Source organism: Adiantum capillus-veneris, chromosome 5 (genome assembly GCF_014529385.1).
Source record: "Adiantum capillus-veneris isolate H3 chromosome 5, ASM1452938v2, whole genome shotgun sequence".
Classification (NCBI taxonomy): domain Eukaryota; kingdom Viridiplantae; phylum Streptophyta; class Polypodiopsida; order Polypodiales; family Pteridaceae; genus Adiantum; species Adiantum capillus-veneris.
Genome location: NC_140935.1, coordinates 162,677,279 through 162,704,717, shown reverse-complemented (window position 1 = coordinate 162,704,717; position 27,439 = coordinate 162,677,279). Strand labels below are relative to the sequence as shown.

Sequence of the window (27,439 nt, the reverse complement as noted above, 5' to 3'; positions counted from 1 at the left end):
AACAACCAAGGTTAGCAGTTGCCACATCTCTGTGACATGGTTAATAACTGCCACGTCCTCATGACATACCCCCCTCTTGAAATCGCAAACGTCCTCGATTGCATACCATAAATACACGCCACTGATGATCTTGTGCTATTAACACTCTTTTATCATCGCATGTATCCGCAAGAAAGGTCGTAACATACATAGATACAAATGACTTAATGAGGCCTTCATACTTTTGCCATTTCCATCTATGGCACTGAATTCATATGTACATTTGATGTACTAGCTCTATCATTACCCCTCCTTTGCACACGTTGGGTTGGGGCATAAGTAGGCTGTAACCCAAAGGCTTCAAGGTAAAGCTGCAATACATTTGGTGACTCTGACAGTTCATGCTCTTCCATCCACTTTGCATCCATAGGCGGATAGTTCTTGAACTTCACCAAATAGCGTCTTGCAACTTGTCCTTTAACTTTTCTGTCCTTATGTGCCAAAACTTGCTCAGGTACCAGGATCTCATCAAGTTCCTCAACTTCTGGCTGATCCTCAACTGGCATATCTTCTGGCACATCACCCACGAAGGGTCTTAGAAGACTCACGTGAAACGCATTATGAATCTTCCACGCATCAGGCAGTTTCAGCCTGTAAGCCACATCGCTGATATTGTCAAGCACTTGAAAAGGCCCATAGTAACGCATGCTGAGCTTAGGAAACAGCCGTTCCTTGCCCTTCATCTTCTTTAACCTTGCCTTTTCGAACCTTAGCAAAACCCAATCACCAGGTGATAGTAGCAATTCACGACGCTGACGATCAGCAGCCTTTTTCTGTTTTGCCTGAGTCTTCTCAAAGGCAACTTTAATCTTCTTATACATCTCATCCATGTTCTCAACATATCGATCTGCCTCAAAGATCCTGTCCTTGGTGTGCAAAATGGGAGGAACCTTTTTGCCGCCTTCAACAATCTCAAAAAGTGCTTTGCCAGTAGACGAATGCACCGTATTATTGTACGCATACTCAAGCATAGGCAAATACTGTTCCCACTTGCCCTTATTATCTGACACATAGCATTTCAGCAGATCTAAGACAGTAGAATTGGCCTCTTCTGACTGTCCATCAGTTTGTGGATGAAACGAAGACGAGAACTTGAACGTAGTACCCATGTTCTCAAACAATCCTCTCCAGAACAAACTGGTCATGCGAGGATCACGATCACTGATAATCGATTGTGGCATACCATGGTACTTAAACACATTGTACATGAACAAGCGTGCCATCTTATCAGATTTTATCTTCTTCCTGACAGGGATAAAATGGGCCTGCTTGCTGAACCTGCAGATAATGGTCCATATACCATCATTCCCTGTTGGCGTCCTTGGAAGATCAAAGATAAAGTCCATAGCAATGCTTTCCCATGGCTTATCCGGAATCGGCAGTGGTTGTAACAACCCTGGTGCCTTTTGCCTGTCAAACTTGACCTTTTGGCAAACTATGCATGCTCGCACAAAGGCATCCACATCTCTCCTCAAGGTAGGCCAATAGAAGAACGTCTCTACCGCTTTAACTGTTGCATCAATGCCACCATGCCCGGCATACGGTGGGACATGACTCTCTTCCATGACCTTATGTCGCAGTGGCCTAGTGACACAAAGTCTGCCATGCATCATCATAAAACCATCTTTGAGGAGATAGTGCTCGTGATGTTGCCCCTCTTGTAACTGTTCAAAGATCCTTGCAAAATCTTCATCACCAGTATACTGTTCCTTCATGTCATCTAACTCATGATGATAAGGAATTGACACAGCTGAAATTTGTGGCTTTCTTGATAACGCATCAGCCACAACATTCTTCTTGCCTTCCACATGGATAATCTGGAAGTGGAACATGGAAAGAATGTTTGCCCATCGCATATGCTTTTCGGATAACTTTGACTGTGTCAAGAAGTATCGCAAGGTCTGATGATCTGTTTGGACAACAAAATCAGCACCTAAGAGGTAGTGCTTCCAGCTAGAAAGCGCATGAATCACGGCCAAGAGCTCTTTCTCATAGACTTGCATAGTCCTCTCTGGCCCTTGCAAAATTCGGCTTTCATATGCTACTACCCGTCCATCTTGCATTAGCACTGCTCCGATGCTACTGCCACACGCGTCACACTGGACCACAAATGACTTCCTGAGATCTGGCAAAACAATAACTGGATCTGAAGTCAACTTTTCCTTTAAGAGACTAAAAGCTGAAATCTCTTTTTGGGTCCATCTGAAAGTGACCTCTTTCTTTTGCAATGCGTAAAGAGGCGATGCTATCTTTGCAAAATTTCTGATAAACCTTCTATAGTAGGAACACAATCCCAAGAAGCTTCTGACATCGTGCACAGTCTTCAAGTCTGGCCATGTCTTGATAGCTTCGACCTTTGCGGGATCCATTCTAACACCATCCTTTGAGACTATGTGGCCCAGAAAGTGGATCTCTTCAAGGAAGAATTCACTTTTCTTAGGATTGACAAGTAACTTGTGACTGCGCAGCTCTTCGAACACAATGGTCAAGTGACGCCTATGCTCCTCTTCATTCTTCGAATACACAATCATGTCATCGAAGAATGTTCCAACAAACTGTTGATGCGAGCGGAAAATCCGGTCCATCATTCTGTTGAACGTGGCTGGAGCATTTGTTAGCCCAAACGGCATCACTAGAAACTCATAAAGACCAAATGTCGTTCTAAACGCAGTCTTGTGCACATCCTCTGGGCTTATACGAATCTGATGGTACCAACTCTTCAGGTCTATCCTGCTGAAAATTGCAGCACCCTCTAAACGATCAAGAATATCATCAATGCGAGGAATAGGAAACCTATTCTTGATGGTATTCTTATTCAACGCACGGTAATCAATACACATGCGCCATGAGCCATCCTTCTTCTGCACTAGGAGCACTGGGGAGCAAAAGGGTGAAGAACTAGGCTGAATCAGCCCCTTCTCTAATAACTCCTCCACCTGGTCCATAATCTCTTTCTGCTGTGCCGCACTAACCCTGTAGGGAGGTCTATTTGGTGGGCTACACCTTGGCACCAAATCTATCCGATGGTCCTCAGGTCTCTCTGGCGGCAATTGCGACGGTAATGAATCAGAAAAACAGTCACTAAACTTTTGCAAAAATGCTGACCTTTCTTTATCTAACACAGATAAATTTGACTGATCCCTATCTGAGACATCACGTGCAAAAATCAAGTACACAGAAAGATGATTCTTTATTACATAAGTGATAGCAGAAGCAGATACAATAGGGACTGACTCTCCTTTAAGCTTTACATCCAAGATGTGAGTTTTGCCCCTATGCTGTACAGTGATCTTTTTGTTGTAGGCATCCAAGACTCCATGCACTCGGAACATCCACGAGATCCCCAACAAGGCGTCACAACCTTCCAGCGGCATGATGTAAAACTCTTCAGTGTCCACATACGACTGAATATGCAGACGCAGTTTTCCAATGATGGGAGTAACACACTCTGAGTGGCCAGGACATGCCAACCCTGCCTCTGCTGTGTACCCCATCTCTTCAGCTTTGATGCTGAGCTTCATAGCTAACTCTGGTGAGATAAAGTTGGCTTTGGCACCTGGATCAAAGAAGATGAGTGCCGTCTGATCCCTAACTTTACCCCATGCCCTGCATAACTCACTGGCATCTGTGCTGGATCTGTCACCCACCATGTCTCGCACTAAACCTGCCGTGGGTTTAGGCTTCTTGCCTTTCTGGTCTTCTTTATCCTCTGAGTCAGCTGGCCTTTTCCTTTGTGGACAATTGATAGAAATATGACCAGGCTGCTCGCATATAAAGCATTTGTTCTCAGCCATTAGGACCTTCTTTTCCTCGAGCGACTTGCGCACAAAAGACTTCCTTTTCTGTTTCTTTGCCTGCGCTCCAGAAGTCCCAGCTGAATCCTTGTCTTTGGTGGCCTGTTCTGACCCCTGTGACGCATCAGGAGCCGTTTTCACAAAGGGCTTCTTCGCTGAATTTTTCTTTTGCTGCCCTCCTTTATCACTGCTCGGAAATCCACTGTCCTCTCCTTTCAACAGGGCAAGACCAGTGTTCGCAACTTCCATAAGCTGAGTAAGGGTAGCCACTCTATTCTTTGTACAGTAATCGCGAAGCCCTTTAGGCAACCCACAACAATACTTCTCTATCTGCTCTGTCAGTGGCACAAATCTGTAGGAGGTCACTGAGAGTAATGCTTTACAAAACCTCCTATTGTACTCCAACAAGCTCTTGCACGAAGCTGCCGTAAGCTGGTGCCAATCTGTCAAGACATCGGCTTCAAATTCATTTGATAGCCAAGCAGATGCAAACATTTGCTTGAAGTAAACCCAAGTGGCGGGTGCCTGTCCTTGCATTAACAATGTCGTCCACCAGGTAAGCGCATTGTCCTCTAAGAAAGTGGCAGCTTTCCTGACCTTCAAGGCCTCTGTAAAATTCCCTCCCGCATAAGCTGTATCAAACTGCTGGAGGAAAGTGAGTGCCTTTGTCTTGTCCTCGAAACCACTGAAGGTACTGAACTTTACTGCTGCACCACCTTCTTTGTAAGCCTTCGGCTTCTCTAGTGCCCCCAAGTTGTCATACGGAATGGTCTGCAACATGGGCACTGTACTAGGCATGATGGGCACGTGTTGGCCATTCACATTTTGCGTCAGAGGTGCGATATCTGGCTGCTGTCCAGAAAAACCAGCCATGCCAAAATGACCCTGTGGCACCCCAAACTGGCCCTGGTTGCCGTGGAAACCTTGCTGCATGCCGATAGTACCATACATGGGGTTTGGCATGATGCCTTGCATACCCCCGAACATTGTTCCTGGCATGTACGGCTGACTTCCAGACGCATAACCAGCCATACTTTGGAACACTGATCCACCCCCGAAATACCCAGGATGTACCGTGGGTGGTGGAAAAACTAAGTGCATAGCCTGGTATCCAGCTCCCTGTCCATTCAAGACAGCATGCTGGCTCTGAAAGGTGGCGGGCTGAACTGGCATAACCTGTGGAATAGGCGTTCTAGCCACCTGTTCAAGCACGGGAGGAACCTGCTTTGGAGCCCCCGACTCCGCAACATGCGAGTGTTCCCTTTCCTCCTGCGCCTCATGAAGTACCTGGGCTTGAGCTACAACAAGCTCTGTACGCGGCGTAGGTTGCCTATTTTGATGTTGCACTGGTGGCGCTTGTAAGAATTCCATAAACCTCGGATTCTGCACCAGTTGCGAAAAGACATTCACCGCGGCAACTAACTGAGTCTTAAACGCATCATCCTCAAGTTTCCCTGTCATAAAGCCCTGTACTACTGGAGGGACATTCACGTTGACAGGAGGTACAGATTGACGTGGCCGTGAGCTCTCGCCAATCTCAAAAACCATAGGAATCTCCTGCCTGTCCTTTGGAGAGGAACCCTCTTCCATAATTCCCTTCCCCTTGTCGGCCATAGTGTAATCCCTGCGTTCTTGCACTGTGTGTCTTTACCCTGAACAATCCAGGCTCACTCTTTGAGGAAAAAGTGATTGATATCCCGGCAATGGAACCATGAAACCGGCCCGTAGGGCGGTAGGCGTTGGCTTTCACCCGAAAATCTTTACTTAAACACACACACAGAGCACTTTGCAAAGGAGACCTGTAACGAGAATTAACACTTCATCACACACACGGCTCGGAAGCTAGAATGCTCCGAGCAGACGCTGACAACCTGTAGGCCCCAAAATTGGCGCCCCTTTCGGTATTTCTTTATTCTTTAGGAGGGTAAATTACAAGGTAAGGTCTTGGGAATCCTTCACGTGTATCCACCTAGATACCATTTGATTTGGCCAAATTTCGGAAGCATAACAGCCCCAAAACTTGCGCGAAACCAATTCCCCTGCTGGAACTCGCTTGCACTGTCGTATACCCTCTGATTCCTGTCCAAAAACAGTCAATTCAGCACGCTGTATTTACTGGTTTTTGCCCTGTTTTCAGCCCCAAACAGTCCCCTAACTGTCCTTTGCCAGTGGGGCACGATTCCCAATGATCCTGGCGTCCGTATGGCTGAAAAACAGTCAAATTACAGCGCATACACAGCGCTGATTTTGCACCTGTACGGTGAGGTTATGACCCTCACCAGTGCCTGCTTTGGAGCAGCAGTTAGCTACCCCTGTTCCTGCTCAAGGAGGCTCTTGCCTCAGCACAAAAGCATGAACCCACACAACTGTACATCAGTCAAATGAGTAGCCCTCTTGTGGGGCATCACATAACTGCACGTAGGGGAGAAAGAGAGCAGTATGTAGCGTGCGGGGCATCACTCCCGTCACCATACTGTGCATAGAGGGCAAGGTAAGCATTCCATAGCTTCTGTACCTGTTGCAATCCGCCTGTGGCTGAAAATGGCGCCCCCTTTGATGATATGCAGCTCGTTTTTGCCTCCCAGAGTGGCAGAATCGCTCACAAGCTGACACGTCGCCCAGTTTCCGAGTTTGGGCTTTCCCTGCTAAAAATATCTCAACTGGTGCGTCAGTTGACTTCGCGGCAGAGTTGTAAAGTGTTCCCCTAGTCATACCGAAGGTAATGACGCGAACACATTTCGTGGCCCAAAATAGCAGTTCCCTAAATTTTAGGAGATGCTTCCGTTGGGCTCCCACTGGTCTTCTGACCATCTATCCTCATTGGGACCGCATCCAAAAATGCAATGTGGCCCAACTGTCGGATACTTTTTGTTGGAAGTCCCACCTTGACTTTACGCCTTAATTGAGTTCACTTCCTAGTATCCACCAACTTGCTAAGTGCAACGGGGGGACCTATATGATCTTGCTCTGAGCCTAGACATCCTCTTACCATACGAATTCCAGTGCCGACCACTTCCCGTCTGCGGGTGAATCTACCGTTCACATTGGCCATACAATGTCCGACCGTTTGCTACTTCAAGAAGAGGGTCTTAAACAAATAAAATAAACCCCATTGGAAAGAAACCAACAACCAAGGTTAGCAGTTGCCACATCTCTATGACATGGTTAATAACTGCCACGTCCTCGTGACATCAAGCCACTGAAGAACGGAGCTAACTTGCAGATCCCGACCGAGGGGCCCAACCCTAGAAGCAGCAGAAGAAGTTGACGCCAAAGTGGGTCTATTTTTAAAGAAGAGTTCCCACCAACTTATGAGACCCTGTCCGATGGGGCCCTGTAACCTAAAGAGATTAAAATAAAGCAGGACCCGCTTACACTCAAAGATAGAGGTGCGTAATAGATGATGACATGGCAGCTCTACGGACACCCACGATTTGCGATGGCATTGCCACGTGGCAGCTTGTACGGAATTCCCTGATTTTATGTTGGCTTGCTAACGTGGCAGCCTGTACGAATTACCGTGATTTACGCTGGGCAATTTTCAGCGCCAGCTTTTAAGCAAGTTGCTTTTGAGTTTCAAGCTTTTCATGTAAACTGCTTTTCAAGGCCAAGAGCCTTTAAATAAGTGCAGAGGGCTCAGGCTTTGGCAGGCTTCAGTGAGAAGGTGCAAAGTGCGAGTACCGGCATTATACTGAGTTCAAGTAATATAAAGAAATAGCAAAAGGAGTGCCAAAGTTTGAAGCCAATACTTTCTGGTCCGCCACCCGGTGTCGCGTGTGCTCTCTCTCTCTCTCTCTTTCAGTTTCAGTTGTAATTGAAGTGCTAAAAGTCTGTTCAGTCTGTTCTTTTCCATTGGCACATGGTGCCCGTCTTGTGACAACGAGAGGAAACTTTGAGGGAGTGTAGTTGCTTTTTGAGAAAGCGAGTTTATTTTTTAGCAAGCAAATGCTTTCCCGTAAAGAAGTCTATGTTCGCATGGCATTTGTGCATGAGACTGCATCCAAGAACGCCTAGATTGTGATTGTGTACGCATTCTTATCAGGTTATAAGGTTTTAATGAGTTTTTTTTAGGTTCAAGCCATTTTTTTAATGTGTTCGGCCGTCCACTTAATCAATGGCAGCCCGTAATACAGAAAGTAGCAAAAGCAGAGGACCGAGCGGAAAGTCCTTATGCTTATGCATCTATACTCTTGAATAAACAGTGAGCTTGCTGAAATTTACTTACCTGCAGCCCAATAGACTGACTTGACGCTTTTCCCTTCTACTTGCACGTCACACCTTCTTCCGATCTGTAGGTCTACAACCGGTGCTCGTTTCCAAACACCTACTTGGCTGAAAATCGTTGTTTCGATGCTCGTTTGGCTGCGTTTAACTTTCAGCTCCAGACAGCAACACGAGAGAGAGAGAGAGAGAGAGAGAGAGAGAGAGAGAAGGATGAGAGATATGTGTGAGAGAGATCTCATCACCATCATGTTCCTTTCGAGCTGTGAACTGAAATCCAATATGACCAGTTTGAAGCAGCAAGGTCTGAGCACCAAACCGGAATTGGGTATGAGCAGTTTGAGGCAGTGAGTCTGAGTGTAATTACTTAGTCTATAGCAGAACTGCTATTTTCCAATCATGAAAAATGATTTTATGATTTTTAAGACTTAATGTGCACATATGAATTAATGCATCCATAGTTATGGGACAAGATGTATGGAGTTTATGACCGTTATGAATTTTCCCGTCGTCCGGGCACTGCAGAATAACCGGACACGGAATAAGGCGCGCCAAAACGACCAAGCACATAAATGAAGATGGGTTTCTAAGAACACCGAGTGCATTCTCGGTCAGAAACAGATTAATATGATAAGTTTCACGGATGCCCAAGTAAAATTTTTAAGTATTTTTAAATGCTCATGTTCCCGTTAGTTTTTGCAGAAAAATTCCAGGTGAAATCCCCATCTAAATTTGTTAAGTTTAGCATGTAAAATCGTCTGTTTAACATATATTTTATGCAAGGGGGGTCAAATGATTTTCAAAAGGCCAATTTTACATAAAGTGACCACATAAGTTTGAAAGGGCCAAAATAACTAAAGCCCATATAAGGTTTAAAAAAAACCCCACGATCTCTCTCTTTAGCCAATGTGGAATTATCGAGCAACCATCGTGGGCAATATGGAAAGATTTAAACGCGCACACACTTGGCAGAATTGATCGCCGGCACTCCCCCTTGCGTATTGAAGGTAAATCGCCCCCCCTCATAGAATATAAAAATGTTTACGATTTTCAGAGAATAGGCTCAAGTTCGACCTACTCAAACCTACAAAGTACAAGGCCTTTCCTTGTGAAGGGGGCCTCTTCAAGATACGATGCAACGCGGAGGTTCTCTCTCCCCAATCAAGCGAACGCGTCTTTTCGTGCCCACCCCATGGGTGGATCACATGGATCATCTTTAAGCTCAAATCCACGAACTCAAGGATGAGAACGTAAAGTTCAAGGTGCGTCTTGCAGCCCTTGAGACGCGTCTCTCCTCCTTGGAGTCTCAAAAGCAAGTCAACAATGAGCATGCCCTCACCAAGCCGAAAGAAATCGAACTCACCCTCACTACAAGTGTGGCCAACCTTGCCACCCAAGTTTAGGAAGCAACCGTCGCAGTCTCTTCCAAGGTAGAAGAATGCATGCAAGAACGTCACCGACGGGGAGGATTGGCACTCTCCGTCCACTAAGCGGCTTGTCATCTACTTAGTGGGGAGAGAACGAGGACTTAACCTCGACACTAGTCAAGCTCAATTAAGTCGTTCATCCAATCGAGCTCGATCTCAACACAATTGAGAAGGTTCACCATGACAAACGCACCAATCAAGGCATCTTGGTCTTCAAAACTAAAGAGGCGTGCGTATGGCTTCTACAACAAGCACGACTTCTGAAGGGCACTAAAGTAAGGCCTCAAGACCCTCGCTCAGCTCAGAGTCAAGAAACAAGAACTTCAAAAGGTTTGAGAAGCAGCCAGAAAATGAGCCATCTACCGAGGCGGCAAGGCCATCATCGAGGAATTTCAGGCTCCAAAAAGTCCCAAACCACCTTCCCCTTCTTACCTCCCTAAGCGACATATGCCACAATTTTCTTGTTGTATCCACATTAGTTATGATTCTTCATGTACTTTTCTAGTAAGATCGGGAAACCCTAGGAATGGGGGTCTCGCCTCATGCAAGCCTACCGGGTGGGCAACATCGTGGAGTGCATCGCCGAGAAAAGGTACGTCTCCCTCGGATCTGGCCGCGCACAGGTCCTCACTCCCTAATTTGCACTAGGGAGATACTGGAGCCACCATTGGGCAGGAATCTGAACTCTAACACTCTCTCTGAGCTCTTGGCTAGGAAACAAGTCCAAGGGAGTTGGCATGAGAGCATAATGTCGCCTATGGAAGAGGTTTGGTGAAGATATCAGCCCCATATCAGCAAGGTTATCTAACTTCAGAATATAGTCTAGTCGAATAGAGTCATCCTTGGTCTTCTCACGAACAAAATGGTATTGTATCTCTATATGCTTGGTACGGGCATGAAACACTGGGTTCCTCACAATGGCTATTCAACTCTGGTTGTCATAGTACATCATGGTCGTGTGTTGGGGAAATCCCATCTCCAAAAGTTGCCTTTGTAACCACACTAACTCACATATAGTACTGCAAACAGCCGTGTACTCTACCTTTGTGGAGGATAAGGCAATTGTCGGCTGTTTCTTACTGCTCCATGAAACTGCTCTTGAGCCAAAAGGAAAGGTGTAACGTGCAGTGGACCGTGGTCCATTTGGATCTCTTGAATCACTCCATCCTTGTAGAATGATTTTGGAGTCTGTACCTCCAGCCGCATAATGAATGCCTAATGACTTGGTCACCTTTAAATACCGTAGAGTATGAAGAGCCTGCTCCAAATGTGACTTCGGCAGGCTCTGGATGAAAGAACTGAGAAGTCCCACTAGGAAACTGACATCAACTCGAGTGTTCATGATCCAAATAAGAGAACGGATCAGTTTCCGATACTTTGTAGCATCCGTCACATCTGAGGGGTCATACTATGACAACTTTTGACTGGGATCCATATGGGTTGAGATAGGTTTGCACTCAATCATACCAAATGCTTCCAACAACTCTTGGATATAGCGCTCCTAAGAGATAAAGATGTCCCCCTCTGTCTACCATATCTCCAATCCAAGAAAGTAGTGAAGCAAGCCAAGCTGTCATCTCAAACTCCTTAGCCAAGGTCTCCATAGTGCTACGCATGTGCTCAACATCGCTATCTGTAATCACAAGATCATCCACATAGAGGATAACAAGGGCCATCAATCCTCCCTCACTGTAAATATACAAATCTAGGACTATAGAAGAACGTTTAAAGATGTGTCATAGGAAGAGAGAGTCTATCTTTTGGTACCACGCTCGAGGGGCCCGCTTCAGGCCATAGAGGGCCTTCGGCAACCTACAAACCATGTCTCTGAAATCTGGATCTTGAATCCTAGAGGTTGCTCCACATACATCCTTCTCTAGGTTGCCGTTGAGAAAATCCGAAACTACATCCATCTGAAAAGCCGGCCACCTGAAAAAGGCAGCAAGGGCAGAAACTGTCTGAATAGTCGCCATCCTCGTAGTCGGTGCAAAGGTCTCGCTACGGTCCACACCCTATCTCTGAGAGAAGCCCTTGGCAACAAGTGGTGCCTTGTGCTTGTCCAAAGAACCATCAGATTTGTACTTAGTTCTATTGACCAAAACTGCCGCTGAAAAGTTATAAAAAAATGATTTTTTTAATATCTGCTATCACAGTCAAAGCGAACGAGTGAATGTGTAAAAATACGAAGTACTTGACTGATTGCAGCAATCAATATGAAAAAAAAAAATGAAAAGATGGAAGCTATCTATGCATGACTACATATAAATTATTTAGGAATATATATACTTGTTCCCTGTAAACCTTCAAGTAAACAATTTAAAAAATAAAGACATCCACGCATGGGTACATAAATTGTTTCAGAATATATGTACTTGTCTTCTGCAAACCTTTTCAAATCAATTACTAATTTGACCAAATGTTTTGCTAACATGTGGTTCAGTACACATATAATGAACAAGCAACTACATTGAGCCGCTGGCTACTGCTTGCAACGTAGAGCACATGGCGATGTTACTCTACTGGACTGAAGTATTTTTCTGTATCTCATACTGGTTGAATTCAGCTGCTGTTGTACTCTTTGAGGTTTGTTACATTCTGATGGACTACCCCACCTCCCCAAGTGATCAGCATAGCCAAAAACCTCCAGAGGGGGTCTTAATTCTTAGGCAGCCGAGGAGCAGCCCAAATACCACTAAGGTATTATTTATCAGAAAAAATGATCTCTACTTGTTGCCACTGTGAACCAATAAATCCAAAACTACCCTTTGAGCGTCTTTGAACTCACGTTAAAAAACAAAAAAAATAAACCTGTAAAGAACTTCAATGTCTGCTATCCTAGACTTGATTGACAGGGCCTTTTTGACCTCATGAAAGCTTGAGACAGATTGGGAAATTGTCTCTCTCCTCATGAACAGACAACCAATAATTTTGCATAACAAAGATGCTTAAATTGACCTTTCCACCTACTTTTTTGTGTACGGACTTCTGCCGATTATAAAATCACTCCAGACACCGAAATCTCAAATGCTTAATAGGAAACTTTTCTAGCATTTACATAAATTCTCTTCAGAGTCCCTCTATGAGACTCATTATGTTGATAGACCTAATGGCAGCAACAGGCCTATCAAACTCACTATGCAAAGACGACATCAACCACATTGTACTGAGCTTCACAAAAACTTGGAAGTCTAGAAATTTACCACTACTTTCTCCAACAACATCACCGAAGGGCATAGTTCTTAATGCGCTTGGATGGCTACTTTGTGCCTTCTTAGACTTGCAGATAGACAAAAACTTTGCTCCTGCCATTTAATAAAAAAGTGTGTGAAGGCTAACAACCTAGCAATTTTTTGTAAATAAGCCAAAGAAACGAGAGAAAACCTGCTGCAGAGGATGTGTCAGAGTGCTCCAGTTGCAAAAGATCCTTGCTTCTGTGGGCCTTTGAAGGAGCCTTCACAAATGATGAGAGGTCAAGAACTAAACAGCTTGAACGTAGAACTTATGTGTGTAAGAGTGAACTATTCAGGAAGCCTTCATGAAAGATGAGCGCTTGAACTTAGATCAATACATTGTGTATCAGTGTCGGGTGTGTATGATTGGGTACGCACGCGCACGCACACACACACTCATATGGCAAACAAAGTCTTCTCGGATTACTCAGGTATATAGGGGGCAGGAACCTACTATCCAGGGCCCAACTTTGGATGTTTCCACTTCTTCTATAGATATATCACCTGTTGCTAAAAACCCTGATAAGGCTCTTGAGGATAATGCAGTCCCTTCATCCTCTCAGATAAAGATGATAATGGTATGGGGAGAACTTTCGACCCCTTAAAGCTGATAAAATATGAATGTATTTGAAGACGTGAGAGACTTGAGAACCAAGAAATGGACGTGGTCTTGTTTGATTGTAATATGTATGTTTCATGCAATTGGGGATCACACCTCTGAAGTGGTCTTTGAACATTTGTAAATTCTGCCTTGAGGATTGTCCTTGAGATGTTTATTTAATAGATCTTTTTTTTTTTTGTGTGTGTGTGTGTGTGTGTGTGTGAGAGAGAGAGAGAGAGAGAGTTCTAATTTTAAACAATATACATAGCACATGAGACATCCATCAAAGACCATAGACTACAGTTTTAGTGACAGTCATGTATTCATTGGATAGTCTATCCAAAAATATACATCAAAATTACAGGCCGAGAAAAGTAAAATTAGGTCCTGTAAAAGGTAGACAGTAACAAGGACAGCATGTCTTCTTTTCAATCAGCAGCCAAGGAGAGAGCACCCTTACCTGCATCCACAGTAAGAAAACAACCTAGCGGTTAGCTTCCAAACAGCATTGCAGGTAACTAGGGTGATCTAGTTGTCATCCATGTCACCAAGGTAGCAAACAGAAGAAGAAAAAAAATATTGTTTGTGTTTTTTTTTTTTAAAGGGTGATAAGTGAAAAAAAGTCCTCTTAGGAATCTCCTCATTCCAACTCATTAGTCCCCAGTTACACTGAGCATTCTTAAACCCTGTCCAGCACAATGTCAGTTCTTTGTTGAGATATGGCAGATACGGACATCCCAAAATAGCAGGCTACTACTTAGCAATCTATGATACATGTTAAAACTATGTTAAATAGCAAAGGGTTGTTTTACCAGAGTTATCTCAACTCTGTATATAAGTGTGTGCTAATCCTTTCCACGCTTTCCTCTAATCTCAGGAATAAACAGAATTTTATACAAAAACTAAAATGACCAACAGCCGTTGTCTGGTATCCAGAGTCAGATACCTTCAGCCAAACAAGAAAGCATTCTCTTATGTGAACTTTACTAAGTCGCAGGGCAAAGGTGTAGTAACCCCCTTGTTGGTAAGTCTACATAGTTCAGTTGTTTTATGCAAAAGATCAGAGAAAGTTAGTATAGTTCCAAAAGAACCTGTGTCCTGCTGTCATGAACCAGCTAAAGGAAGAAAAAGGTCAGACTAGAACAACAGGTGTTTTAGGGTAAGAAAGGAAAAAGAAAGAATCCGGGTGTTTGTTCCCAGAAAAACAACCCAATCCAGCCTGTACCAGGTTCAGCATTCCCAGCCTTACCACTGTGCTGTGAATCAATAGAAAGGAGTATGCATAAGTACAAAGACATACTCATGATATTTGCAGTAGCATAGTCACCCGGCCTAAGTCAGAGGTCAGTAAAGGTGTGTGATTATACATACAACCCAAACCCAAGCTTGTTTTTGTTACCATCCATCTAGAAATAAACCAGTAAGTTAGTCTATATTCTAGTTTACTACTGAAAAAAATGTGAGATAATAGAGCTGTGCTACATATTTCCAAGAGCACTCTCAAATACCATACGTATCTTACCGTTTACTGCAACCCAGTTTCAAGGTAAAGTCCTTTTTAGAAACCTCAATAGTTTTGAAGGATTTCCATTATCACAGATAATAGCCAGAGCCTGCTGTAAGAAAGATAAGAAAAAGCAGAGGCTGTCTGCTGCCTGTTAGATATCGATAACCATACCAAATTCAGACCACATATGGAAGTCATATTACGTCGCAGTTCAGTAACCTATTAGCCCCACTGGTGTCCAGTCAGATATTTCAGAGTTTATGCAATCAAACAGATAGTGTTAGTGTTTTTTTTTAAAAAAACTATTTTTAGCATGCTGTCCTGAATCAGTTATGATGACCAACAAAGTTATTATGAAATATACAGTTATGTAACCCGAGAAAAGATAAGAATCTACAGTCGGATGTTAGTGCCAGGAACCAAACCAACCCGTAATCAGATTATAGCAGGTTTAACCTTTCTACCCACTTGAAGTGTTATGAGCCATCAGAGGAGTTAGTGTAGGTAACTAATCATCCTATTCTGACCATTTTTAGCAGTATAGAGCTAGACAGCTATATCCAGTCAAACAACTTATTGAGGACAATGTTTATGTGTGAGTCAGGAAAACAAGCCATGGCAAGGCTTATTGAGGACAATGTTTATGTGTGAGTCAGGAAAACAAGCCATGGCAAGGCTTTGTACTGTGAGAAAGAAAGGCCAACCCAAGAACAAATATATAAAGCCCTTTAAAGATTTTGCCAACTGCAGACCCATACCGAAGCCAGTTACTTCTATACAGGCAAACCATTAGTGATTAGCTCTGATAATACAAAACAGTAGTTAAAACCAACCATATCTAAGCTTTCTACTCAATTACCTTGTAGAATCATCTCTTTCCAAATATCTACCATACCAGTAATGCCAAACCAAATATGACGTGCATCTTACCTCAGAAGGTTCAGCAACTGCCTTTTTGTGAGGAGCCATCAGTGGTGGTTGTAATATGCTTGTGGGCAATACAAAAACAGTACGCAGCAAACAAGAAGTACAGAGAAAAAAACTGAATGAAAGCTAAGTGAGCCTGAGGCTCACCTTATATAGCCAGGTAGGTTACCCTCCTCCACACACAGTAAGATACACCCCATTGAGTCCGCGTCAGACATGGTGGAGCAGAAAGAAACCGACGCAGTGAGCAACCGCCACTCGATATTGCGAGACCACCAAGTCAGAGCATGGACCAGCCACAGAAAATGGTGGGAGAAGCGATGTTGCAACACGTTGTCTGTACTGCAAAACAGAAATTCTGTTTCGGCAAGTTGGCTTTTGCCACTTATAGACAAAGCCACAGTCAGACAAGTCATAACTAGGTTAGTTTAGGTTGCCTAGCTAAGGTTGGCAAGGGGTCCTATCATAGAGTAGCTAGGAAATTAGAGTTAGTGATATTGAGCTTGTTGTGACCATAGGGAGTTCATATAGTGAGCAATGTGTAAAGAGAGAGAGAGAGAGAGAGAGAGAGAGAGAGAGAGAGAGCGCTGGCTATTCTGGAGTGCTTATACTTGTTCGACATGAACTCTTCCCGACCTTGGTTTTCAATGACCCGGCCGGGAGATGGATGGTCATCCAATGTATTGTTAATGGGGAAATTTTCAAATTTGGAGGATTATATGCATACACAGCTTTTGCAGATAGGGCATGGTTGTGGAGTGCCATCTCCTCTTATTGTTGGAGTTCCAATGCTTTTCTCTGCGGGGATTTTAATAATGCACCAAACCTTGCGGATAATACTACTGGTCATTCTCACATGCTTCATATGGAACAGCAATCATGGGACCAGTTTATGTCGACCTGTAATGGGCTTGATTTGTGGCCCTTTTTGCATGCGACTGATCCAGGATTCACTTTTCAGCATAATGCTCAATCTGTGTATCACGCTCGGCTGGATCGCTGGTATCTTTTTCACATGCAGCAGTATGATGACTTTGTATGCGAGATGAGGATTGATTATGCTATGTGTCTCTTGAATCATTTTCCCGTATGCTTCAAACTTCGTTTTGGCTCTTTTGATGTCAATGACCGCCTACCCATGAAAAGACTTTTGCATGTCAATAATGCTTATCTCAAGCATGAGCCTTTTCGCGCTATGATTGTGGATATCATCCCGCCTTTGATCTCCCATATGTATGTTGATATGGACATAGCCTGGTTCCGTTTTGTTATGCGTGTTCAATCTGTTATCCAAGATTATGGTAGGAATTATTTGTCACAATTAAGGGAACAGGTTAATCCGGCAAAGAATGCTTGTAGCCAAGGAACAGGTTAATCACGCAAAGAATGCTTGTAACCGATTAATGCACTTGGCTAATCATTCTTCTCTTACTGACGCTCAAATGATTGAGTTGTTTTCTGCTCGTGCTATGTTATGGCACAATGATGAGAGGAAATTGGCCAAATGGCAGACTCGAAATCGTCAACAGGCTTTTGCAGATAAAGGATGTGCTTCTAAACAACTCTTCCAGCATTTGCATCACTCCAAGCAGTCACAAGCTATACAAAGAGTTAAATTACCGTCAGGGAGTGGACCTCCACTTTCCGAGAGCTAGCACTAGCCCAACACTCTCATTATGGCAAGATTTTTGAGGCCCCTTCTTCTCCCACGAGAGAAGCTTGCCAAGCGTGTCACATGTTTCTATCGCATGTTACTCCCATTCTTTCGATGCGGCAGGCACAAGACTTGGAAGTTGTTTTCACTGAGTCGGAATTGTATGCCAGCCTGCTTGATTTGGGTCGATGGAGAGCTCTTGATGGGATGGTCTCTCTGTGGAATTTTTCTTGTCTTTCTGAGATTATTTGAAGTTGCCTCTGTTGTTCATAATGAATACAGCTTGGGAACAACAGGAATAGCGCTCCTCTTGGAAAGAAGGTTTGCTCAAGCTGATACCTAAGCATGCATTGTGTGAAGAATTCTCTGATTGGCGGCCTATTAGACTCATGCCTGTGGTATATAAATTAATGGCAAAAATGCTTGCTAACCGACTCAAGTGCTTTCTGCATGAAGGCTTGCATCAATCTCAATATAGCTTTATTCCACGACGTCAAATTACTGATAATCTCGCAAATATCATCATTGGTATGGAATAAGCAAAATATACTCGACATGATGTCTTGGTCATGCAGGTCAACATTGAAAAGGCATTTGATATTGTTCTTTGGGATTATATTGCGGATACCATGCAACATTTGTGCTTTGGGCCTAGGCTATCCAGTGTCGTGCTTTTCTTGTATGCACACAGCACTTCTGCAGGCTTGCTGGATGGATCTCTCATAGAATCTTGGCCTTTGGGACGGTAGGTAAGGCAGGGCTGCCCTCTGAGTGCTTTGCTTTATGGGATCGCTACTCATCCCTTGTTTATGTATTTGGATTCCTTGACTTCCACTGGTAAGCTACATGGCCTGACTTTACCTTCTAGACGGCAGTTTGCTGGTCAGGCTTATGTGGATGACTCTTTGTTCATGCCTCGCAATAACTATGAGGATGTACAACAGACTATGCATACTCTTCACTTGTTTGGATTGGCAGCAGGTCTCAAAGTTAACTTTTGCAAATCCAAGCTATTGCCTCTGAAAGAGTGTGAGTGGCATAAGATATTGTGGTCTGGGGAGATTGTTCCTCCACATGTTCTGGTTCGCCATTTGGGTTATCCGCTGGGTTGGAATGTATCGGCTATGCAGAAACTGGATTGGGTGCTCCAACGTCTGCATTCCAAGTTGAATTATTGGAAATTGTCCACGTGGCCACTTCATGTGCATCTCAGGATTGTCCAATGCATCCTTGTGGCTTATGTGCAATTTTACTTGCCTTTGTTATCTTGGCCTCGGTTGCGCTTGCGGTCCCTCATGTCCAATATTTTAGAGCATTTTTGGCGGACCTCGTCTAGCAAGAAGGGTCCTCGGCTTCTATCTATGGACAAGCTGTGTTCTCCCAAGCAGCTTGGAGGGTGAAATATTTTGGACTTGAGACGTCATCTTCTGGCTCGGAAAGCTATGTTGTTGCCAGTTTTGGTGGAGCACTAACACCCTGGGCTCTCATGGTCACACATTTTGTGTACGCACATTGTCATCCCTTCTTTTGGTCATTGGAAACCGACTTATTGGGATGTTGTTTTTGGGAAGCTTGAAGGACACATTCCTGGATGTCCCTCTACTTCTTCTCTAATTGTTGATTGAAAGGTTGTCACTTCGCATTTGGCTTGGAATGGTTGACAATCCTCTGTGGGTAACTCTCTTCGCTTCGAGAGTCTGCATTGGGGCAGGGATTTCGCTTCGACTTTGCTTCAACGGTCTCCTCGCCAAGCGCATTTTCTTTCCCAAAAATGAATCTGTCAGCAGCATCAAGTGGCTGATGACTCGGGTTATGTTCTTTCGTTCACTGATACAGTGTCCCACTTTCGGTTGGGTCTTCACAATTCTCCTCTCTGGTGGGAGATTCAAAGGATGCTTGTTGCTCACTCACCCATTCCTCCTTTGGATGTGGACTCTCGCTTCTTTTTTTTTTCCGAGAAAAAGATCCTTCTATTAGTTAATGAAAACTGCCCATAGGGCTACAACCACCTCTGCAACAGAGGGCTACAACAAGCATGATGGGGAGACACTCCCAATGAAAAAACAGCATATATACAATGGGGCTAAATCAAGAGATGGGAGGAGGGAAAAGCCACACAGGTGGACAGTAGTGCCATCTGAGCACCCCCTGGACTATGGTGTAGAAAGGCCCAGGGCGCCAGAGTCGAAGGAAAGCCTCGCGGCGCTCCCGCATGCGGTCGGAGCTGCCCTGGAGTCCCTCAAGCTGTCCTCTAAGAGTATGGATCAGCTCTAGCCAAAAGCCACGAGCAGTCTCTGCTGATGGCACAGGGCGAGCCTCAAAGATGCGGAAACAGCGGGCCCGCCAGATGAACCAAAGTGTCAGGCAACTGATGAGCTCCCAACACTCCTCTCTCTCACTGCACCACTCCAGTGGAATAAGCTCTGCAGCAGGCTGGAGTGTAGGTCGCCCCCCTTGTATCACTATCATCATGCTGGTGAAAGATAGCTCAAACTGAAGTGCCGGGCCCGTGAGGGTGAACCAAGCCGCTGCCCCCCAAGTGTACTGGCGAGCCGTGGAGAGAGCAGGCATCAGCCGAAGAACTCGTAGCCACACCTACTGGGCCGAGGGACAGTCCCAAAGACACTGACACTGACTCTCCACCAGCTGGTCACAAGCTGCACATGTGGCCGAGAGACCACTCTGCACAAGCCAACTCCCTACTGCTGTGGCTCTATGTGCGACCAGCCACTGAAACAAGGTGACTCGCCTCGACTGTCAGGAGTCCCACAGCCTCTGCCAAAAAGCTGCCAAGAACTTGACTGTGAGGTCCTCCTCTTGCCAATGACGTGCTGCAGCGGGGCGGGCCTCTCTGTGCTACAAGTATATGACATCCAAGCCAAACAGTGTACTGAAAGAAGGGGACTCCTGGGCGGTCTGCAGAAGAGAAGGGGTCCCTCCATAGCCACTCACCAAGATCCCACTGTACTCGTGCCAGTGGACAGCACTCCCAAGCCCATAGCCTCCAGTGTCCAGTCTCAAGAGCTGCTAGGTCAGGGTCTATGACGCAAGTCCTCCCAGAGATGCCCACAACTCGGATCCTCTGGAAACAGCACTCTGCTACCTGCAGGGCCTCTACTGCAACTCGCTCTAATCGTCCCCCACCCTGAAGCTCGAAGAACACGGCTGGGACAGTCTCTGAGCAAGCCCTGACTGAAATGAGAACCTCCAGTCGTATGAAGGCTCCCATCCACCGGGGTGCTACTAGCTCGAGAGGCGTGAGCGGCGAGCCACTCAGCTGGAACTGACTCTGAGATGTCCTGACACATGCTCTGCACCCCTCTCATGCCCTGTAGCTGGATAGCCTGCACCTCCTCTGACAAACCTGTGAACTCTAGCCAATCACCTAGAGAGCGCGCTGGACCAGCTGCCATGGGACCCCAAGAAACATGAGGCCGACTCCCAACCAAGTGGCCTCTCTGAGTGCTAACCATGGGGTTCCAAACGAGTGGCTGTCGTAGGCGCTCCTCCATGCACGTCGGCTATCTCTGCTCTAGGCCACGCCGTAAGAGCTCCCAAGATCGAAGCAAACTCACAGCAAATCGGTCCTCCAGTCTCCTGCTCAAACCAACTCGACGCAGCTCTGTAAAGATCCATCTGGTCGAAGGTTGCCAAGGGCCTCCTGACTGAGGCACCCTGGCACGAAGCCTCTGCAGCAAGAACTCCTTCCAGGGCTCCTCGCCTGGAAGAAGTCATCTGACGACGAACTTCCCAAGAAGAGCTCTGCTCTGCTGTGCTGGATCAATGATCCAAGGCCCTCCCTGAGAACAAGGAAGTGTGATGACCGACCAAGCCACCTTGGCTCGGGCAATCTGAGTGTCGCGACCTGACCAAAGGAAGTTCCTGATCAGCCTCTCTACCTGGCTGATACAAGAACTCGAGAAGATCCAGCAAGAAGTGATGTACCATATAGTCGCCAACAACACCTGGCAACTACTACTCTACCAGCCAGCGAAAGTCATGCTGAGCTCCAATGTAACAGCTTTCTCATGATGGACAGGAGAAGAGGAGCAATCTACTGCTCGAGGGACAAGTCCAAACCAACCTGACAACCCAAGTACCGAACTGCAGTCCCTGGAGGAATCCACCTGAAACCCTCTCCTGGCATCCAATCTGGCACAGGAGCACTGCCAACCGAGAAAGCCATTGTCTTTCTCCAGTTGATCAGTGCGCCCGATGCACAGCAGAAGGTCTCCAAAGCCTGCTCACATCTGTGTAAATTGGCCTCCTGGCCCTCTAAGTACAAGGCCGAGTCGTCGGCAAACTCAGCTTCCAGAAGCTCATCTCCCCGTATAGGGAGTGCTAAGCCCCTCAGACCAACCTGCTGTGACACCAAAAATCTGCTCATCACCTCCGCATAGAACAGAAAGAGAAAGGGGGCAAGAGGACAACCCTGTCTGATCGATCGTGTGAGCATGAAGCGCTCACCTCTACCTCCTGCCAAATGCACCTGACTGTGAGCCTGTGTGAACGAAGCTAACACCCCTCTAATCCAAGCATCTGAGAAGCCCAACCTGTGTAGCATGCCCTCTAGAAAGTCCCAGTCAACTCTGTCGTATGCCTTCTCAAAATCGAGAAGAAGAATCACAAGGTCCTCCCCACGGAGTCGTGCCAGGGCAGAAGCCTCCCAGAAGGTGAAGATGTTGTCAAGGATACTACGTTCCTTGACAAAACCTGTCTGAGTCCCATGTATAAGGCTCTCCAAAAGTGGCTGAATCCTCAAACTCAGAGCCTTGGCAAGAATTTTGTAGGCTGAGTTTAGGATGGTGATGGGGCGCCACTGTCGAATCTCATCCAAGGAGCCACCCTCCTTTGGAATGAGGTAAATCAGGCCCTAACTCATGCTATCCAGCATCACTCCTGTGTGCAGAATGTACTGAAAGGCACTACAAAGATCTGGGCCAAGCATGTCCAAGTACTCCAAGAAGAAGCTGGGAGTCAGCCCATCCTCACCTGGACAGCTACCACGAGGGAGGGCCCTAAGAGCCGTGTGCAGCTCCTCAAGCTGAAGAGGTATCTCTAGCCTCTGGCGCATCTCCTCAGTCACAAGACAAGGCATCTGTGCCCAAACCTTCTCCCTGCATGCATCCTGTCTCTCTGACTGGGGCTCAGCCGACAGTAGCTCACGGTAAAAGTCAGTAGCAGCTGCACACATATCCTCGGGCTCACAAACAACTGACCCATCGGGTCTCCTCAACTGAATGACCTTGGCATGCGAGTGCTGAGGTCCCACTCTCTCAAAAAAAAACACCTGTCACTCTGTCACCCACCTGAGTCCACTGAGATGCATGTCGGTGAAAGGCAAACTCATGACGCCTCTCCACCGACAAGCATCTCAGTGGACTCAGGTAGGTGACAGAGTGATAGGTGCTTTTTTTGAGACAGTGGGACCTCGGCACTCGCATGCCAAGGTCAGACCCGATGGGTCAGTTGTTTGTGAGCCTGAGGATATGCGTGCAGTTGCTACTGACTTTTACCGTGAGCTACTGTCGGTTGAGCCTCAATCAGAGAGACAAGATGCATGCAAGGAGCAGGTTTGGGCGCAGATACCTTGTCTTGTGACAGAGGAGATGCACCAGAGGCTAGAGATACCTCTTCAGCTTGAGGAGCTGCACACGGCTCTTAGGGACCTTCCTCGTGGTAGCTATCCCGGTGAGGATGGGTTGACTCCCAGCTTCTTCTTGGAGTATTGGGACTTGCTTGGCCCAGATCTTTGTAGTGCCTTTCAGTACATTCTGCACACAGGAGTGATGCCGGATAGCATGAGTGAGGGCCTGATTTACCTCATTCCAAAGGAGGGTGGCTCCTTGGATGAGATTCGACAGTGGCGCCCTATCACCATCCTCAACTCAGCCTACAAAATTCTTGCCAAGGCTCTGAGTTTGAGGATTCAACCACTTTTGGAGAGCCTTATTCATGGGACTCAGACAGGTTTTGTCAAGGAACGTAGTATCCTTGACAACATCTTCACTTTCTGGGAGGCTTCTGCCCTGGCACGTCTCCGTGGGGAGGACCTTGTGATTCTTCTTCTCGATTTTGAGAAGGCATACGACAGAGTTGACTGGGACTTTCTAGAGGGCACGCTTCGCACGATGGGCTTTTCAGATGCTTGGATCAGAGGGGTGTCAGCTTTGTACAGACAGGCTCACAGTCAGGTGCTTTTGGCAGGAGGTAGAGGTGAGCGCTTCATGCTCACACGATCGGTCAGACAGGGTTGTCCTCTTGCCCCCTTTCTCTTTCTGTTCTATGCGGAGGCGATGAGCAGATTTTTGGTGTCACAGCAGGTTGGTTTGAGGGGCTTAGCACTCCCTATACGGGGAGATGAGCTTCTGGAAGCTGAGTTTGCCGACGATTCAGCCTTGTACTTAGAGGGCCAGGAGGCCAATCTACACAGATGTGGGCAGGCTCTGGAGACCTTCTGCTGTGCATCGGGCGCACTGATCAACTGGAGAAAGACAGTGGCTTTCTCGGTTGGCAGTGCTCCTGTGCCAGAGTGGATGCCAGGAGAGGGTTTCAGGTGGATTCCTCCAGGGACTGCAGTTCGATACTTGGAGTGTCAGGTTGGTTTGGATTTGTCCCCCGAGCAGCAGATTGCTCCGCTTCTCCTGTCCATCAGGAGAAAGCTGTTACATTGGAGCTCAGCACGACTTTCGCTGGCTGGTAGAGTAGTAGTTGCCAACCTGGTGTTGTTGGCAACTATGTGGTACATCACTTCTTGCTGGATCTTCTCGAGTTCTTGTATCAGCCAGGTAGAGAGGCTGATCAGGAACTTCCTTTGGTCAAGACACGACACTCAGATTGCCCGAGCCAAGGTGGCTTGGTCGCTCATCACACTCCCTTGCTCTCAGGGAGGGCTTGGGGTCATTGATCCAGCACAGCAGAGCAGAGCCCTTCTTGGGAAGTTCGTCGTCAGAGGACTTCTTCCATGCGAGGAGCTCTGGAAGGAGTTCTTGCTGCAGAGGCTTCGTGCCAGGGTGCCTCAGTCAGGAGGACCTTGGCAACTTTCGACCAGATGGATCTTCACAGAGTTGCGCCGAGTTGGTTTGAGCAGGAGACTGGAGGACCGATTCGCTGTGAGTTTGCTTCGTTCTTGGGAGCTCTTACAGCGTGGCCTAGAGCAGAGACAGCCGACATGCACGGAGGAGCGCCTACGGCAGCCCCTCGTCTGGAACCCCATGGTTAGCACCCAGAGAGGCCACTTGGTTGGGAGTAGGCCTCATGTTTCTTGGGGTCCCATGGCAGCAGGTCCAGCGCGCTCTCTAGGTGACTGGCTAGAGTTCACAGGTCTGTCAGAGGAGGTACAGGCTGTCCAGCTACAGGGCATGAGAGGGGTTCAGAGCATGTGTCAAGACATCTCAGAGTCAGTTCCCGCTGAGTGGCTCACACCTCTCGAGCCAGTAGCACCCCGATGGATGGGAGCCTTCACACGACCGGAGGTTCTCATCTCAATCAAGGCCTGTTCAAAGACTCTCCCAGCCCTGTTCTTCGAGCTTCAGGGTGGGGGACGATTACAGTAAGTTGCAGTAGAGGCCCCGCAGGTAGCACTCTGGTAGCAAAGTGCTGCTTCCAGAGGATCCGTGTTGTGGGCATCTGTGGGAGGACTTGCGTCATAGACCCTGACCCAGCAGCTCTTGAGACAGGGCACTGGAGGCTATGGGCTTGGGAGTGCTGTCCATTGGCACGAGTGCAGTGGGATCCTGGTGAGTGGCTATGGAGGGACCCCTTCTCTTCTGCAGACCGCCCAGGAGTCCCTTTCTTTCAATACACTGTTCGGCTAGGACGTCATATACTTGCAGCGCAGAGAGAGGCCCGCCCCGTTGTTGCACGTCATTGGCAGGAGGAGGGCCTCACAGTTGAGTTCTTGGCAGCTTTTTGGCAGAGGCTGTGGGACTCCAGACAGCCGAGGCGCGTCACTTTGTTCCAGTGGTTGGTTGCACACAGAGCCACAGCAGTTGGGAGCTAGCTTGTGCATAGTGGTCTCTCGGCCGCATGTACAGCCTCTGACCAGTTGGTGGAGAGTCAGTGTCACTGTCTTTGGGACTGTCCCTCGGCCCAGCAGGTGTGGCTACGAGTTCTTCGGCTGATGCCTGCCCTCTCCACGGCTCGACAGTACACTTGGGGGGCAGCAGCTTGGTCCACCCTCACGGGCCCGGCACTTCAGTTTGAGCTATCTTCAACCAGCAGGATGATAGTGATACAGGGGGGGCGACCTACACTCCAGCATGTTACAGATCTTACTCCACAAGAGTGGAGCAGTGAGAGGGAGGAGTGTTGGGAGCTCATCAGCGGCCTAGCTCTCTAGTTCATCTGGCGGGCCCGCTGTTTCCGCATCTTTGAGGCTCGCCTTGTGCCACCAGCAGAGAAAACTTTTGGCTAGAGCTGATCCATACTCTCAGAGGACAGCTTGAGGGACTACAGGGCAGCTCCGACCGCATGCGGGAGCGCCGAGAGGCTTTCCTTCGACTCTGGCGCCCTGGGCCTTTTTACACCATGGTCCAGGGGGTGCTCAGATGGCACTACTGTCCACCTGTGTGGCTTTTCCCTCCTCCCATCTCTTGATTTAGCCCCATTGTATATATGCTGTTTTCTCATTGGGAGAGTCTACCCATCATGCTTGTTGTAGCCCTCTCCTGCAGAGGTGGATGTAGCCCTATGGGCAGTTTTCAGTAACTAATAGAAGGATCTTTTTCTCGGAAAAAACTCATGGCGCCTCTCCTCTGTGCAAGCAAGCTCCTGTCGAGCCTGCTGTAACTGCTCCTCCAACCATGGACTATCTGGATGCTGCTCCTGCATCCTCTGTAGTGAAGCAATGCCTCGTCTGAGACGCTGCTCCTCCTCTCTCGCTGCAGCCCGTCGAGCCAGAGACTCCTGGAGAAAAAAGTGGCTAAGCTGAGCTAGGCCGTTGGCCACTCTGTCTGCAGGTAGAGCTTGGCTGTCCGTGCCCTTTGTCGAGAGAGCCTCTACCCTCTCTCTGAGTGCTGAGTCCAACAAGACCCGCTCTGGGATGCGAAGCATCGTGCTCCCACTCCTCTGCCTGTCTGCCACTGTGAGGATCACTGGTGCATGGTCCGAGAAGGATGTCCCTGCCAGGATGCCCACTGAGCCCCCCAAGTCACTGAAGTGGTCACTAGTGTAGAAGCGATCTATCCGCGATAGATTCACTCCTCCCACTCTGCGGCCCAATCTAGAGAAGGCAAGACTCTCTGGAGGCCTCACAAAGCCAGAATGCTGCCATGTATCCGAGACCCTCAAAGTCATACACAACCTCTCCCAAGCTGCTAACTCGACTCCATGCACAGTAGCATGGCTGCCTCCGATCTTGTCAGAAGGGTCCTCCAACATGTTGAAGTCCCCTCCTACACACCAATGGTCAACCTTTGGCACAGACTCAACAATCTGTGACCAAAACTCTGCACGAGCACTCGCCACATTGGGCGCATAGATGTTCAGGAAGCCCACAAGGCCACCCTGAAGCTGCATAGTAATCCACTGGGCCCTGCCTGGCACAATAATCCCTCTGCCCACAATGGCCTGCTGCAATGAGTCCGCAATAGTCATACATACCCCACCCTGGACGCCTCCACGTCCAAAAGCAGCTGACCAAAAGGTCTCATAACGTCCACGCAAAATCTGACCAGATCGCCGAATGCGGCTCTCAGACGAATGTTGCTCCTGAAGCATAAGGAGATCAATCTCTCCTCCCACAAGGCAACGCTGAAGCTCCTGACGCAATCGGCCCCGCTGTCCCTGAAACTGGGGCCCACCTAGTCCCTGCACGTTCCACGAGACGATCCTCATGGGGAGCGAGAGAGAACAGATGTTTCCGTAGCAGCAAGACGGGCTATCTTCGAGGCTGGCTTGGATGGGGAGTAATCCGCATCCGAGCGTCCTCTAGATAGGCGAGACTGCAGTGAGTGCCTGGCCCAAGCCCAAGCAGAGCGAGCCGTGCATAAAGCAACCTCCTCTGTCCAGGAGTCCTCATGAATGTATACATAGCAAG

At 47.3% G+C, this 27,439-nt stretch overlaps 1 protein-coding gene across 5 annotated transcripts in view; it reads right to left on the bottom strand.

The window, feature by feature from the left end:
- The window catches only part of LOC147458464 (uncharacterized), an 80,194-nt gene that overhangs the window by 33,009 nt on the left and 19,746 nt on the right, over positions 1-27,439 (bottom strand). For all 5 annotated transcript variants that reach the window (XM_086513083.1, XM_086513084.1, XM_086513085.1 and 2 more), the window contains exons 2-3: positions 12,863-12,932; positions 12,682-12,783 (exon numbers count right to left, since the gene is read on the bottom strand). In XM_086513083.1, coding sequence (XP_086369209.1) covers positions 12,682-12,783; positions 12,863-12,932 — 172 coding nt within the window. The remainder of the gene's footprint in view (positions 1-12,681; positions 12,784-12,862; positions 12,933-27,439) is intronic.